The sequence below is a fragment of the Sinohyriopsis cumingii genome, chromosome 5, assembly GCF_028554795.1.
Source record: "Sinohyriopsis cumingii isolate HCF-2022 chromosome 5, ASM2855479v2, whole genome shotgun sequence".
Classification (NCBI taxonomy): domain Eukaryota; kingdom Metazoa; phylum Mollusca; class Bivalvia; order Unionida; family Unionidae; genus Sinohyriopsis; species Sinohyriopsis cumingii.
Window position 1 is genome coordinate 69,231,659 of NC_142965.1, and position 18,758 is coordinate 69,250,416.

Consider the following 18,758-nt stretch of genomic DNA (forward strand, 5'->3'; position numbering starts at 1 on the left):
CTCTGTTGCCTGAATTTATCATTTTAAGGAGAAAACATATTATGTAATTCTTCTGAATTAATCATTATCGTTTATATCGCTGTGTCTAAAACCGTTTGTTGTTCATTTCTTCTGTCTCCTTTATACAGTATCAAAGCTACTTTTCAGTTAATTTTCAGTAAGTCAAGAAGAAAAAAAAACATTGTCAAAGCCATCTTAGTTGCTACATTAATAATTATCTCGCTATGATTGTCACAAAAAGACAGTTTCAACGACTCTAAAGTAATCATATCATACTGCAAGGGTCACCAACTTCTACCATTCCAAATGGCTTTCTAATGCAATGGTCGATGTTGAGAAAACAACCCAACACTAAATGAATGACAATACTATATTATTATCTCCGAGTCAAATGGATTTACAAATTTATTTTTGTTATTCTACAAACAGCAATTGTACAAGAATTATATGCGTTAGCAGCTAATGTTCGAACTTTTGAACTTTTTACTCATGGCAACATGTTCAAGCCTCTGAGTTTTAACTGGCGTAGTAAAAATAAATGCTGTAGTATGCTAATATAAAGAAACAAGAAATAAAAGCAACCTGCCACTAAAATGAATGGTTATGCCTTTTACGAATAACCACTGAGTTTTAGCATTCACTTTCGCCTTAAATCAAATCATAAGGAAATCAATCTATTGGTACAATAATGACGTATAATTTTCCAACCTTGCATTGTTAATTCGCTTTTCAGCTATTTGCAGTATGATAAATGCAGTGATGCCTTGGGTTATAATGTCAAACACTATGGCATTTGTTTACCATATTGTAAACTGGTACCAACCCTTCCCCTTACAACCATCCTCACCCTACCAGATGGCTACGATTTCTTACCAATTGTTATGAAATACATCGGACCTAATATCTGACACAGAATCTAACTTAGTAGTGTTCATTGTTGACTGTCCTTCCATAGAGTTTGTAAAGTACTGAATGTGCATATATTTACTGCATGTTACAGTCGATATTGTGCGACGTTTGTTAATAATCAAGTGGAATTTTCAGTTATGAAATTCATTGATTTTCTGACTTTATGCTCCAAAACTGTATCACTGATATATGTTCTTTCGCGCTCGCTGCATTATGTTATCTTGTTTAAGTAACAGTTGTTGTTTTTTATATTTGAATACTTGTAGGTCGTTTATCTTTCCATTTCTCGTCGTTCTTTTATTTCAAGTAAACAATGAAGACAAAATAAACGAAGTGCAAACGTTTAAGTTGGCAAGGAGATACGGAATGTTGTGCTTTCTTGCACAAAGTGTTCGACCACTATTGTTATTGGTATATGTGTACATATTTACATTGATACTTCCGATATTTGGACATTACTGTAATTTCTTTTTTAAAATGGCAGCGTTATAGCGTTATGTGTCATAATCAAAGAAGACAAACATAAATCGTGTTTCTTTTGCACAAAGTTTTCTTTTAGTGTGCTTTGTGTTACATATAAACACTTTTTGGGTCGATATTTCCGATTATATTTCCTGGTTGTACTTGTTAATTCAGATCTGTCCAATTTTATAAAATTAAAAGCTCATTTATTTGCTTTGAAATATTTTAATATTGAAAAGATTAATTTTCCTGCCTTGTGTAAAGGATAAATTAACAGCATCTTTTTTTCTCGTTTTGTAAATTTATTTGTTCAGGAATCTTGAATTTTTGTCTGTCTTAATGTAACTAACTGTGCGCCGGTGTTTATGATATTTATAAGTGGCTACTCACGGTTGCATTGAAGTTGTGCACCAGATATCACCATTAACTGTAATTTGCAGAGCTTGCAACATGCATATGCACGACGCACCGTCATTGCGTGGACTTCTGAAGACTCAATGAAATATTTTAAGCAACCTGCAATGCTTAATTCTCTGAGATGGACAACATATAGCGTTTACTTCACAAACTTGTTAACATCTACTTAATGCTATTTTTAAAGGGATACAATAGTTACAAAGAATTTTCTATTAAGTCAATCACTTTACCTAATTGTTCTGAGTTAGGTACAAATGTATTAAATTCTGCTACTAATAATAATAATGACTAACTATAGTTGAAATACTTGAGCCTCGATATAAGAAAATATCATTTTCTCTCTTCTCTGTTCCAGCTTTGTTCATTCGTATGTTAATATAAAAAATGAAATGAATACAATTTAGTGAAATATAAACCAATATATAGAACCAATGAATTAAACAAGAGCAAAACGAATATACATGAATTTATATATAAGATTATGCAGGATAATTTTCAGAGAAAGAAATTTTTCTCTAAAACTGATTTGATTAAATTTTCAAGTGGAATTTAAATAATAACGTCCTCTTGTCATTTCTTTTTTTTTCTTTCCATCGTTGACCTTTTTATTGATATTAACTTATCATGAAATTACGTTGAAACGATTTAAAAATGGAGTAGCCTTGACCCAAATTTGATACATGGAAAATTCAACCGTTATCAACCAGAGGTTTCAGTAAAGTGCAACCATAACCAGCAACTCGCCTTCTAAAACATCAGAAAAAATTGCCTGCTTCAGTTTATCATTCACTTATTTTATAGTCAACAAACTTACTTTACTAGTGTTCTCCAGTTTGAAATTGTACAATACATCATAATGGCACTCACAAGATACTATTCATTTTTCAAAAATAATAATTTGCAAATGTTCGTTTAAATTTATTATTAGTATTTTACCTACATTTTGGGTTCAAAGGTTATTAAATTTATAATTTGTAATTCATGTTTGGTTAATATTCCTTACGCTTTAAATATTTCCATTCATTATCATTGTTTTCTTCGATTTCCTTTACAGTCTAACCCCACCCTCATTCACAATGCACATAACATTATGATGAACATTTTCTTCAAGGCTGACAAGCTGTCTCATCCGCTCTGTTTGAGCATGGCCTAGAATCCTAATATGACCACTAGACATAGAAAAGTCAGCCGCTGCAACCACTAGGTGCGAATATCTGTCTTAAATATTATGATATTTTCAAATGCAGATGCAGTAGTGATAAGACGCATCTGTAATAAAGATAATTGAACCCATCGGTTAAATGAGTGTATGCAACATCCTCAATCAAATGGATTTAAACTATAGATTCATATAATTATTTGTGCATGAAGTCAAATTTAGGTCACTGTGATCCGCTATTGTTACAGACTAAGCGTACGTATGCAGATGAATGCATTCCTCAAGTTACATTATAAAACGCTCAGAGCAATGGAGATAAATGCCAAAAGTCAACATTGACACCCAACGCAATCAACAAAAAATTATAATATCTTGATTATATCTTCCTGGCCAGGCTGGCCATCAGGCATTAAGTATAATGCGTGTATTAGAATAAAGTCTTTAACTACAAAATTAAGTGAATGATAAAAAAAATCTAGAATCATTCCAAATCGAGATAAGAAAGAAATACCAATTTCATTCAGGCTGAATTTCGACATTACCCAGTTATAGCAGTATTCATCCAAATACACGTTCATACAGACGTCCCCTCCTCCCCTTCTTATCAATTCGATTAATAATAATAAAACGTATCACCGAAAAACAATGTAAATGGGCTATTTTTTTGAAAAACCAAACTAACCACTTTGTATTTAGTCAATTTACAAACATGTAAAGTTATACATACCAAGATCGTAATTTTAGAACTAATGTCTTACTTTCGGGTAGAATGCATGCCACACTACTTGAATAATTTTGGACACATTCTAAGGGTATTCATAAATTGAATATATTTTTTTTAATATCTTGTGCAGCAAAGCAATATAAATTACAAATGAGTCAGTTTTTAAGCAGATAACAATCACAATAATAATAATAATAAAAATAATAATAATAATAATAATAATAATAATAATGATAATAATAATAATAATAATAAGAAGAAGAAGAAGAAGAAGAAGAAGAAGATAGGTTGTAAGCTACCTAATCCGTAACAATATTAACCTGCAAATACCATTACAAGTCGAAGAAAATTGCATAACATTTCCTTTGCATAAACTGCATTTATTAAATTTGAAATAGGACAACGATACACAACAACAAAAAATATGCAATCATTGCTTTACGTTATGAACATGTTGAGCTCTAATTTATGGAATGGAATCCTCTGATTGTATGTTTTAGGGAGGACAGTTTCAGATTTTATATCCATATAGGGTACCGGTACTGAACTACCGTAATTGCCTGACAAACATGTTGGTAACTAAGTAGTTGTGACAGCAGGATTACATACGAAATTGACACAATAAAGAAAATACTGCGACCATGAAAACTATGTGTTTGCTTGCTCAGGAATATCAACATGTCAGTCTGTGTACAAACTAATCACCTGCCATGTCACTGACTGACGTAAGGCTTGCAGCGATGATTTTACCAATACATATTTTCTTCTGTGTATAGATCCATCGATCCATCGATGAATATAAGAAGTAAAATTATAAAAATAGCTTTGACGTAATGTAATCTACAATTTGTATTGCTTTACGATATTTTTAAAATATGTAACACAAGCAAGCATTACAATATGCACTGATTCTTTTCAACGTTTAATTGCTACATAAGCCCATAAATTTCGTTCAGAAAAAAAAAAGGTTATTTTCAATGTTATCCAAGTGAATTGAGAAAAAATTCAAATATTTATACACTTAAAGATTAAAAAAACTGTTACATTTCTTTAAAAATTGCTTGCAAGATTTGCTAAATTATAATTCGTAGTCAAGGAAAAACATTGCAAATAAAAGCTCCCCAGTGCCCTTGATTCGTAGCACCTAAAGTAGATTTACGATGCACTTTTAAGATCCTGCTTGATGTTGTTCCTTAGAGCAAGCTACAAAACTAGACATTCGTATTGTTCAGTCTCATTTTTCCATGATGAAAGCACATGGGTCAAATATTAATTTGCAATACATTTATTGTAACAGATGGCATTTTTCTAGTCTTTATGGTAATCGATGCAATTGTGTCAAACACTACTCTATGACCTATAATATCACCACACTACGCACAATATTATTATTAGCATGTACATTTTTCAGATAGGAATACAAAAGTTACAGTCAAGACCAATATGGGTCGCTTGAACTATCAGCGGTTTACACACAATATGTGTATAAGTAGCCTACGTGTGACCTACTGACGATTTCGATGGACTCATATGCAAGTGTGACATGATACGTTTTAAAGATGATATTAAGTTACGGGAGATAATATTTAATAGGTTTTACCGATTCTTAAAGAAATGTTCGGCTTCATTTGATATGTAACTGCTTGTGGCCTTCTAAGGTCGCTGCTATTGATGTTTATACGCGTTGAGCATCTGCATGACAGTAGAGCGAAATGAGGTACGAAACTACGGTTCAGCAATGGATTTTGGATAAATTGTCAATCAAATATTTACCCCGTACGTTAATTTCACCAAATATCTCTAGTTGTGAATAAATAAACTTATGAAATAGATTTTTAGTCTCGAGATGGGTAAGGGTTTTCCAACATTTTTTAACTTCTTCAACATCTTACACATTTCCAACAGTCTTACAACTTTCATCGGTTTTCCAACTAAATTTCAGATATGCGGTATTTAAGGCCCGGGAAAGTTATAATCGGGGGTCAGCAACCCGGTGCTCTAGCGAGACAACAATGCGTCTGAAATAGAAAATCCTTGGGTATGTACAGCAGCTTGTAACAGTTGATTCTGCAATTTATTTCGTATTTAGCTTGGAATTAATTTCATCGCATCAACAATTTTACTAGTAACAACTTTCAAAATACAGTTGCTAAAAATATAATTACAGTACTTAAATGTAGAACTTCAATTTCTTATATTATTCTAACGTTAGTGATTTCTTTACTTCTAAATAGCATCCAGGATACATTTGTATGAGTAATATATATATATATATATATATATATATATATATATATATATATATATATATATATATATATATATACCTGTCCTCGGAGACGATTAGTTTGCAACTTCCAGTTGTATAAAGGTAAAATAGTTCGCCATGACGTCGGGATCCATTGCAGTTATTCCGCTTAGTTTGGGTGATCATTGATTATGTTTAACCACCACGTATCGCCTCTTTCTTATTAGTTTGTGCTTAGTCCTTTAATGACACGCTTTCACCATTATAAAGTGTGTGGTCATTGGATGAAAATAATTATCTACTTATATCACACCTTTTCCATTTTATTAGAGGCTATGTGGCCATTGAACGTATATATTTCTCTTCAAATATTACACTTTATTAGACTGAGACTCTAAGTCCGATGAACTTATGTGCACTCGTCGCGAATACATAATATTCCTCCAGATAAAACAACAAATTTCAAGTAGCAATTTTTTTTTTCTTTTTTTTTTTTTTTTTTTAGGACGCAGTCAGGGGAAACAACTCTTTTTGCATTATGAACTCTTACGGGACAAGCTGTCTCCCTTGAGAACTGGCGTTTCTACTAACTCTAGCTTATTTTATCTGCATTAATTACGAGTGATAAAGTCGTCTTCTACCCAATATTACCCAAGAGTGTTTCTTACACGAATAAAGATTCCTCTCAATATTACCCTCCCCCCCAAATCGACCTTAAAGTAAAACACCCAAATGTCCCACCAAAGTCAATGTACACGCCTCCACAAACATGAAGTAGTTACGTTCATCAAGGAGATTGCATATTATTCGATTTATTACTATATATTTTATTTTAAGTTTACATATGGGATAAATGTGTATAGCATGCATACAAAGGCCTGACTCCATGATACAATTAATCTAGTGTATTACATATGGTGTTATAACAAATAAAGTGTCAGTAGTAGTGTATGGAGTTGTTCTGTACAAAGGTGTCAGAGAAATAAAGTATCATACGGTCAATACCGTCACAATATGTTTCTCGAAAGCGACACTCTGCTCTATAGGCATCGATCTTTACCATTAGGAACCTGACAGTTAAGTGAGTTATATATATTGTATGAATTTGTATTTTTTTTTTTAAATACAAAATAAACTGTCGCACTTTCACTCAGGCATAATTTTTGGCGTTATGAGGTACATGTTCCGCATTTTTCAGAACTTCATCAAGCTCATTTTGTAATATTTTGGGACTATCTGTCACATGTCGCTCTTCAAAAGTCTATACAGATTATTCTAAAGATATAAAATAAATTCTTTTAATTATAAAGTAAATATTGAGGACGACGTCTTGGATGATATATAAGATTCATTTAGAAATTCTCCAAATACGTTAAAATATTATTTTAGCGATGTATTACATTTTATCATTCACTTTCTTTAAATGTTTTTATAAGGAATAGTTGCACACAAATTCAAACCTAATTTCACTCTCTAAAAGATCATTTTAGGTGACAATGAAATATTTAATATTTTCGGGTGAAAATACTTGCAGAGTAATTGGTTTATGTACAAAAAGAAGACATGAAAAACAAAATAGCCACAATTCCAAACTTTAAAAATATAACAACAGTCTTTAGTGCATGCAGATGTACAAACTTCTTCAAGCTGACAGTATTTACTTCCAAACTAATTCGGCTTGCATTGTTATATATAGAGGATATCTGCGTTTGAGTAAATATTTATAGGTTACTGTCTTTGTATGGGAAAATATGAACGAGTTTATCGAATGGAATACTGCAAGACCTTGGGAGTGCAATATATCCATCCAACAAAACGAGTTCATATTTTCCCATACAAATGCAGTAACCTTTTTATTATATGCTCATTTTCTTATTCTATCTAAGGCTTACTTATATAAACAAAATACATTACAAGAAACAAAGTAACTGAATGTATGCCGTATTCCAAACTAAATACACAAGCGCAGATTCATCATTACACAACACCAACATTATTAATGCGCACATAATTCCGCCCAGATAAATTTGAACTTAGTCGCGCGCTAGACATACGTTTGGAAAGAAAATGGCGTTTTGGTCTACTTAAAATTGAAATTTGGAGTCATATTTTGCATGAATGCGGATTACAACTTTTCCATTTGATCTGGAATGAATACATTTTGGTATTTTTGTCGATTCTACGAAATTTCTTGATTATGGATTGGATTCAATTGTGCAAATTGTACATAAAATACATCGGATTGAAGCAGCCAGGGAGAAGCGTGTTGACAATTGCAAGTGTGTTTGTTCTGTCATTGACTATTTGAAATTATAATGTTGGAAAAATATGAAGTCTTTCAATTGCAATTATCAAAAAGACGATATTAAATTTAATGTTTATTTTAAAATGTTGAATGCAGTAAGGATGATGTAATTGCAATTGGAATATAGTGGAAATTACAGTACTATTTCGAAATGTGTAATCAAGCATGAGAACTCATGACATGGCTCATGTAATTCGGATTTCCAGAACTAAGAAAGTACATTTTGAGGGAATTCAGGATGTAAAACTGTAAGTATATTTTTGCCATTCTTATTACCAGCTAAAGGAGACAGTTTATGCCTTGTAACTTGCATGTTATTTGTAGGTACACAGCAATGTTATGAAATCTGTCGTCTATCGCCAAAATCCGAAACATTGAATCAAAAAAGTTAACACAGAATGCAGGAAAGCGGCTGGTATGTCCCAGTCCACGAAACATCTGCTTTAGTTCATTCAGAAACAAATATAATCAACCAAAACGTAAAGCGTCTGCTACACGAGTGTACATTATTTTGTTTACAAAGTAGTTCCTAATACACTAGGCGAGGCGAGTGGCCGAGTGGTCTTAAACGCTCTCCGTTACGCATCACTACCATCTCACCCTGTCTGTGCTGGTTCGAGTCTCGGATTCAGCCAATGTTGGTATGTGATAAAGCTTGCCAGTAGCTTCTCGTGGGTCGGTGGTTCTTTCCGGGGTTTTCCCGGGATCTTCCTCCACCATTAATACTGGCCGCCATGTACAGCCTATCGTGTGCTAAAAATGGCGTTAAATCCCACAACAACAACAATACACTATTGGGCACATGTGTCCCGCACGTGAGTGCAATATGAAGGTGTGCAATATCGTAAAATACTGAACGATTCTGACAATGTAAAGTTAACGGAGAAAAATAATGAGCATATACTAATAGGAAATATTGCACGAGTGAAGTGGAACTATTGTATTGTCACATATGTAGACGTAGATTTTCCCTTCATCGTATATTTCAAGGCGAGAACCTTTGATTTGCATGGATTTGTTTATTTCTCCATTCTGTATCAATGTGACTAATGACAGCATTACAACATCAAAGAAAAAAGTTCCAAGTTTTACAATAATGTTAGGACAGCAAACTTTTCCAAATTTAGATTGTACATATAACGTTTCAAAATGTGTTTTCGTCAAATTAATGCAAGTTTTAGTTCGAAAATAAAGGGCTTTTATATTCACTAATACATTTCTGACTCATATGGATCATGTGAACATTGCGAACAGCATTACTGGCGTAGGAACACTCTAGCAAAGTGACAAAACTCTCCAACATGATTCAGATCGCTATACTATTAATCTTCATATTTAAATGACTGAATTTGCTTTTGAGGATTTTGCCTGTTAATTGTGTTTATTGCTCCATCCCGGCGTGAATTATGTTTTGGAAGCATTTCGGTATATTTTTGTAAGACACGCTGTACCTTAGTTTCGATTATTACTTAATTTCAATTTGCAATCACGCTAATTAATGTCTGATTTATCAATCGTTTACAGACATGAATATGACTGCGATGACAGTTAAAATCGATACCTAGACAATTTTATTGTTATCTGTAATTAGATGTTTTTCTTTAAAATGTGTATCATTTGTCGTATGTTTGACATGCATGCTATTGTATTGTATGGGTGACAGAATATCGAAGAGTAATATGCCATGTAAGTTCAGTCAATGACAATTTACATGTTTCATGTCAAATACTAATTATAAAAATAATACCTGGAGCGTGTTGTTGTTGTTTGGGGTTTATTTTAATGAATTGTTGACGGCACCTTTTCATTGATGCTAGAGGGTTAAACATGTTGACACGTTTTAAAATGCATTCATTTTCATGGGAGAGGGGAATGAGGAGAGAGAGAAGAATAAGGAAAAACAAAATAGGCATAAAAATGGAAATACGGGTCTAAGGGCAGACATAAAAAAAATATTTCCAAAATGTCGGCATATCGGCATAACAGTGCGATGTTTATTAGGTTGCTGCTTTTCTCTGGGATGTAGCTGTTAAGAAACTTCGCGCAGATTACAAATTGATGGAATTTAGAAGAAAAAGGTTCTTATCCAACAATAATTATCGGTTGTTTATGCAGGCGTTCATGCTAACATCCAACATACACGGTGCAAAACACACAAACATTTCCTGAATACCCGCTTTAAAACCTACACAGGGATTTTCCGAATCTCCAGGAGTATGGAACTTCGATAGCGGTATTCTTCATAGACCTGATGATAATATTCTACGGTCATCCCTGGTATCCCATGAACTTGCATCAGATCACCTCTGCATTATATGCCATCTTGACGTATCAGTCCCTAACTCTCCACCTTTACTTGCTACCAAGAGAAACCTCCGTATGATAAATAGAACCAAACTAATGCATGACATCCAAGCTAACCTAACAACTTGCTTACCTCCTACAGCAGAGCAACTTGATATCTGCCTGCATTCATTGCTTGACAAACATGCCCCAGCTACCAAGTGCAGAGTATCAATTCAAAAGTGTTCTCCATGGTATAGCAGTGTTAAGGACCAGCTTCGCACTGCTAAAAGAGGATGCCGTCAAGCTGAGAGGCTTTGGCTTTCCACCAGATTCACTGTTCATAAGCAAATATATGATAACCGCTAGGAACAATGTCACAAACATAGTCCATGCAACGAAATCAGCCCACTACACTACTAAGATCATGGAAAGATCCAGCTGCAAAGAGCTCTTCGAGATTACTAACAAGCTAACTTCCAACTACTTGTTCTATCCAGACCTGTTTACAACTTTCTTCCGTGACAAAGTACAAATCATTAGAGATAATCTTGACAACACAATTTCAGTTGACTCGTCGTCACCATACAGTTGGGATATAGAATTTCAGTGACAACCATTTGCAGCATTTGAACCTGTCTCTATGGATTTAGTACGTACAATCGTGATGAAGAGTGTACCAAAGTCATGTGAACTTGATCCAGTTTCAACATCACTGCTGCTTGAGTGCTTAGATCCAGTATTGCCTTCACTAACTGATGTTATTAATACCTCTCATCCGGTGAATTCCCATCATTTTTCAAAACTGCCATTGTAAAGCCTCTGCTGAACAAACCAACACTCGACCATAACGATTTAAAGAACTACCGCCTAGTTTCTAATTTCCCATTAATATCAAAAATCTTAGAAAAGGTTTTTATATCCCAGTTTGTATCTCATCTGAATTCAAACAGTACTTTTTTAGCAACGTGCAGTCTGCATATCGCCCTTGCCACAGTACTGAAACTACTCTTCCAGAAGTAGTTAATAACATTCTCTCTGCTTTGGATAGCGGAAAGATTACAGTTCTCACCGTCCTTGATTTTTCTGCAGCATTTGACACACAAGACCATAATATCTTACTTCACCGTCTCCAGCATGTATTTGGCATTCATGATATAGCTTTACTGTGCTTCAAGTCCTACCTGGTCAACAGGACACAATTTGTGTCTGCAAATGGAATACAGTTCAGCCCAGTTAATCTATGTTGTGGTGTTTCACATGGGTCTGTTCTTGGATCTGTTCTCTGCATTATATACTCAGCCGCTCTCAAGTGTCATAGATCATCATCCAGTGTCTCACCATTTGTACGCTGATGGCACCCAAATATACAAATCTAGCCACCCAACTGAAGTTGATTCTACTATCCAAGGTGTAGAGAGGTGCATTACTGATGTGAAATCATGGATGACATGTAACAAGCTGCAGATGAATGATGATAAAACTGAGGCCATTCTGATCACAACACAAAGACTTTCTCAATCACATTCTTTATCCAAAAAAATAAATATCAGCAACATCAACATTAAATTCACACAATCAGTACGAAACCTAGGTGTTACTCTGGACAGTACTCTCACATTGCACCAACATGTCATGAACATATGCAAGGCTGCATATCTTGAGCTGAGACGCATCAGCTCCATTAGCAAATATATTTCAGTTGATGCCACTAAAACACTTGTGTGTTCATTAATACTTTCAAGACTGGACTATTGTAAATCAATTATGTCTGGTTCATCTCAATTTCTACTCCAGAGACTTCCAAAAGTTCAAAACACAGCTGCTAGGATCATACTTAGAGTACCACGATCAGAGCACACATACCCGCTGCTCTGTGCCATACACTGGCTATCCATTCGATCCAGAATCAAATACATAATTTGTTCTCTGTGCTACGTTTCACTGACGGACTCCAGTCCAACAAACATATCCGACCTCACCCATGTGTACACACTAGCAAGACACTTACGCTCCTCTTCTGACACTCGTAAACTCATTATTCCCACTATGAAAACGAAGTCATATGGACAACGTTCGTTTGCATACCAGGGCCCAGCAACGTAACTTTTTTTAAAATCATATAATCATTTTGCTTCTCAGACAAAGGCTGAATAATTAAAAAAATAACACTACAAGTAAGAAAGTAATTGAATTTATGCTAAATTCCAAAGTAAATACACAACTATAGTTCAGCTCAGCGACCATTGAACCAACATTCGTATCAAAACTAAATCTCGTTTTGGTCATCTTAAAACTGACATTTAGAGTAATATCGTGGATGAATGTTGAGCCTTGAAAAAAATTTTGCAGTTGGTCTGGATCTCAGGGAATGTTGATCTCTAATGATTTAACTAAGTTCTGCTTTTATTGTTGTGACAGACTGGATTTTCTAGCTGGGCCAGTTCCGTACGATGTATATGTGACGCGCGATTGGCCTTGATGCAGCTGCACATGTATTTTGGTTCGGTCCTTGATTGTTTGGAATCATAAGGGGGAGACAATATGAATTCTTTTAATTTGCATTCTCTAAAAGATGCAAGCAGTAAATATTGTTTGCTATGGAGAATCAAATTTATTAAGTTTTTTGAGTGAAGCAAATTCTCATATTGATTGTGATTTCTGTTGGAAATGTATTCTAAATTACAGCATTTCGTGATAGGGATCGACTTTTGGAATCCAGATAATTCTGATTAACAGAAATAACTATGAAAAGGTACATTTTGAGAAAACCCAAGATGCTAAAATGCGTGTATATATATTGCTATTGTAATTTACAGCTAAAGATGACATTTTTATGCCCTGTCACTTGCATGATCTTTGTTGGAGGGACCCGAGATATTTACATGACCTGTATGACTTGCATCGCTATTATAATTCCAAACATTTTTCCACACAAAAAAAACCGGGAAAATTGCAAAGCGACTACCCATTTCGCTAGCGGAAAGAAGGATTCTACACGTCTTGACTTATTGCTTTTTTGTTGGTTTTTCTTGCCCAAACGCTCCTTCTTCGGTTGTTTTGTTTTTCTTGTTTGTGAATTTAGCGTTCAGGAATCATCAGGATCAGGACTGACTTGTAAAATGGGATGTATCTGAGGAAGACGGGATAACCCTTGCCCGTAATATGCCTTTCTGTGCTATGTTTACAGTCTTACAGTCTTACCATTGGATATGCGAATAGTTATGAACGTTTCTCCTAAATAACTGTTTAGCTTAACGGAATGATACTTTCAATACTGCCTGTCTCACATTTAGTGTGGACATTGCGGATGCCACGTTCAGTCGTTTGCTTGGATGAAAGTTTTGTTTGTGACTCAATGACCTCATCCATATCGTCAACTTTTAATATCCCTACTTTCAAATGGACCAAAAAGCTTGTTTAGTTCATCCACAGACAAATCTGTTAAAGCAAAAGTTAATGCCTTTGCTACATAAACGTACATTATTTACACTCAAATATTGTTCCTAACGCCAGATACTATTTTAAACACACGCACCGTGCAGTATGGATTGATACTGCACAATTCTGACAATGTAGTGTTAATGAAGAAATACATGAGCATATACTAACCATGAACATCAACACAAACTAGAAGCGTGGCCGTAATGTAGACTTTATGGAATAATATTTCTTGACAAAATCAGCAGTTTAAAATGTATTTATATAATTTCTTCCTATATTAGCTGGTACCAGTTACAATTTTAATTAAGGCTAGTTTTGGTATGTAATATATAGATGAAAATGTGATGAACAACTCAATAACAATGTCACAGAATGAAGCTTAATATTGTCAGCAGAATACTGCGTGACGTGCCCGATCACATAATAGGTCATGTGATGAACATTAGTCGCTGATGAATGCAGTGTGTTATTGCTGAAATTTCGAACTCTTACGATGTTTGTGCTTTGAGTATGAGATTGGCTGTGCTGTAAGACGTGTTAAACTACCTGACGTAGCAAGTATCAGGCTAAGCTTGATGCGTAATTGAGGTATTGTTAGTACACCTTGGTACTGTATTGATCTGCATGTGTTTATTATAACACCTTTCTGGATACGATTAGATACCGAAATCCAACCTACTGGGCAAATGATAATTCATATGCCGGATATGCAACCTACTTGATACTAGCGACCGACCGGTTTCAAACATCGGTCTTTAACTACATAAGCAAGTTCTGTAAATAAAAATGATTCAAGGATTTCGATATAAAAATTCTGAAGATCGATCATATGACAGGTAAAATGCAGCACATATATGTAATTTCTTCAGTAGTGAAGGGCAATGTAGATAGTAATGGAAGCAGCCATTAACATGATTGAACTTCCCACCGGCATAGCGTAATTGCAGAGATTTCCATTACAGACACACACAGTACCAGTGATCCCGTTATATGTATCTTCTGCACATGTATCTTTGTCACTACGGGATGGATAACAACCTCTCATAGCAGCTGCAAAATAAAAGTAAAATTTGATATCTTCTCATCTATTTGATATGGACCGACCCTAACTTTATTGATTTCGGTCTGATTGTGGCGTTGTATCGTTTGATGACGGTTTGTTGGCACTATGTCACTGATTAGTGTAATGACCTCATAATGTTAAACAAAGACCTCAGTGCTTTTAAGTCAGTAATATGATGGAATAGAACTGAATAATAATTATAACTTTCCCTCTTTGTATCTTCCTCTTTCTTCTACTTCCATTTATATTTTCTTCACAAAAAAAAATACCTAATTTAGTTATTCATAAAACCATTGTAACTATAATTGTATGGAATTACATTCGATTGTTACTTTCTGACTTCTTTTACTCTATTATCTATACATCGTGAGAGCAAATTAGTTTCATTCATTTAGACATCTTCATTATAATAAATAAACCTTTGGTGGACACGGAAGTAGTTCGTACATGTGGATAATCTAGATAAACGGTGTATGGATTTCCAAACGTGAACTCTCGTGTGTGTGTGTGTGTGTGTGTGTGTGTGTGTGTGTGTGTTTATATGTGTTAATGTAATAGATTGAAGAATGCCTACAAACCGTTTGCATTTGAACTCGAATCTTTGACCTTCAGCTTGTAACAAGACCCGGAGCAGGAAACTGTTCCAGATGTCTTAAAGGGATCTTTGCAGTTGTCGTCAGTAACACCACAATTGTAGCAATCGATGGCATTCGCTGCAAGTAATTAGGCGAACAATATTATTGTTTCTAAATGTCGTATTAACATATACTTTATTAATATTGAGTATCATTATTCACTTTTGAACGTTGAATATTAATTTGTACTTTTAAATGTTGTGTTATTATATACTTTGAATGACTATTGTTATAAACATTTGTATATACAGTAGTATTATGTACTTGTAACTGTCGAGTATATTCATACACTTTTGAATATTTAGAATTGTATATAAATTTAAATGTTGAGTATAATATCTAGAACTGTATATACATTTCAATGTTGAGTATAATATCTAGAACTGTATATACATTTCAATGTTGAGTATAATATCTAGAACTGTACATACATTTCAATGTTGAGTATTATTTTAAACTTTTAAATGTCGAGTTTTTTGGGGGGTACTTTTAAAAACTCAGTGCATACTTGCGATCGTTGAGATCACATAGTATAATTGGAAAATAAAGAGATCATAATGATGGAAAGCTTTGAAACATGAACTAGAATTGAGAGGGAAAGAAAAAGAAGAAGTAGTAAAAGAAGAAATGAGAATTAAAATATTTTCATGGTCAAATAGACCTGCTTGAATTTCTCTAATATACATATGTTGTAATTAAATTTATAAAAATGTTAATGGTTTAAAAAACATTTGAATAAAAATAGTGCTTACAAAATTTCTTTAAGTAAACCTTTCATTCGCACCTACCTTGATTTAACCAGATTACAATCCCCAGGAGAACAAGCAGCTTCTTATCTATGGGACCCATGCTGACTATGAGCGCTTTGCTGAGGCATTGATGTTAAATATGAAACAGCCACGTGATATTCACGGTATCCGTGTTTCTATAGCCATTGTCTATAACCATATTTAGTTGTATGCTCTCTGATTCAATAGAAGATATGTGTTGTATTGATCAAAAACAACCAACAATGGACTTCGCAGTCCATGTCTTAAAATGTTTGGCTATTATCCAAATTGCACGAAATGTGGATATAACAGAGCTAAACCGAATACCATCATTCTCTTATTCAAAGTTTCATTGACATAATAAGAATATTAATCTATGATATTAATCCATTTTAAGAAAGCTATCAAATTAATTCCCTTTTTTATTTGCATAATTTCCTATTTATTGATCCCGAACCCTGCCAAGCCGCACTGACGATAATGATAAATGAACAATATAAATCTAATGGGGGTGGGGCGGAGAAGGCCTTGATTAATTCTGTAACATTTGGATTCAGACAAATAATGAAATTAATGTAGCTGCTAATGTTCCATTACATTATGACCATAAACGTTCTTTTATCCCAAAATACTGACCATAACTTAAACATGTGCGTACGTCGCTATTACTTAGTCAGTGAAATATCGGGACTAGGCAAAACAATCTTTCTGACAAGTGATTTGTTCATAATCAAACTCGCAAGTGCTTCATTCAACAAAGTTAAATTTGGATACTTTGACTGATGAATAAGGTTTGTAACTTTTATTACGTGGTCTATACCATGTTTTGTTTTAACTTGCTGTATTACACGCGTTTTATATCATGTTTTGAGTTAGCTTGCTGTATTATCCGCGTTCTATACCTTGTTGTGTGTTAGCTTGCTGTTTTACCCGTGTTCTATAGCATATTTGTGTTAGCTTGCTGTATTACCCGTATTCTATATCATGTTATGTGTTAAGTTGAGGTATTACCCGTATTCTATACCATGTTCTGTAATAAGCTACGGTATTAACCTTGTTCTATACCATGTTCTGTATTAACTTGCTGTATTACCAGTGTAATATACTATGTTCTGTGTTAACTTGCGGTATTACACGTGTTCTATATCATTTTCTGTGTTAGCTTGCCGTATTACTAGCCGTCTCTACAAGAGGGCCTGAAAGAGAATGAATAGAAATAGCGACGTTGTGAGCAATGTGACTATTCATAATTTTAATATTATGACTGCCATGTGAGTGGGGTTTTTAATGTCGCCTGATGCAGGTTTGAAATTGTTCCGTTTTAGACTAATTATACTTTATATAGCTCACTATTGGTCTTATTTATTTCACAATTACAGCTAAATTCCCTCGGTAAACACGTCAATATTCCCATTCCGATTTTATATTCTTATTGATAGTATCTTCTGATTCGAGACTTCGTTTATATGTTATAGCTCAACGGTTTGCGCACCTTGTACCTGGCTGTTTATTGGGACGCTAGCCTTCACAAACAAGTATTGTTAAATTTATGTCTAATCTCCTCTATTGTCAGGGACGTACATACAAGTCAAGTATGCAATTAAATTATTAACCAGTAAAATAAAATGTACTGTGATATCGTGACAAAAAAAAATGTATATGTAAAACAACAATATGGCGTTACGTGAATTGATTACGGCTTGCGTAGTCTTCACTGCAAATCGTCACGTTTTACAGCAAGTATTGGATATGTGTATATATTAAGCACGTATAACGAATAAAAAAGAGATAAGGACAGCATTCTTGGTTTGTTTTGTTTTTCTCAGGCCTACCACTTGTTACTCTTTTCCGTCCGTCACTCTTAGGGTTAAGATTTGCAATTATGCCAGTTTTAGAGCTTCTGATCCAAAACGTCTACCATAGTTATATTGAGCGCAAGGAACACCGGTATATTCTAGTGCTGCTATTTTAGAAATATGTCTTTTCTTTATGTCAGCATCATTCTTTTCTTTCAATGGCATGCTATACGAAGCTAAAGTTACAGACTTGGCTTTTAACCGCTCTGGTGGCCTAAGTGGTTAGAGCGTTCTCCTCGGATACGGGAGACCGCGGGTTCCAACTGCGGTCGAGTCATACAAAGACTTATAAAAATGTTACTAGCAGCTGCCTCGCTAGGCACCAAACATAAAGAAGTTAGTGTTAGTGCTGGTCGGCCTGGTGTCAGGATAACGTGACTGAGTGGGACATCGTGCTACAATGTCTGCGGCATGATGCCCCTTTGCAAAACATCACTACAAACCGCCATAATTCAGACATCATAGCAATATGACTGAAAAAGT

General features: G+C 34.4%; 1 protein-coding gene across 1 annotated transcript; it reads right to left on the bottom strand.

Moving 5' to 3' along the window:
- Nucleotides 1–14,146: 14,146 nt before the first annotated feature.
- On the bottom strand, nt 14,147–16,564 carry LOC149799384 (uncharacterized). Its single transcript, XM_089957067.1, has 3 exons — nt 16,438–16,564; nt 15,593–15,727; nt 14,147–15,001 (listed from the first exon to the last, which is right to left on the bottom strand). Exons 1-3 carry the CDS (start codon nt 16,496–16,498, stop codon nt 14,817–14,819), a joined length of 381 nt encoding a protein of 126 aa, XP_089813193.1. The 5' UTR covers nt 16,499–16,564; the 3' UTR covers nt 14,147–14,816.
- Nucleotides 16,565–18,758: the final 2,194 nt, after the last annotated feature.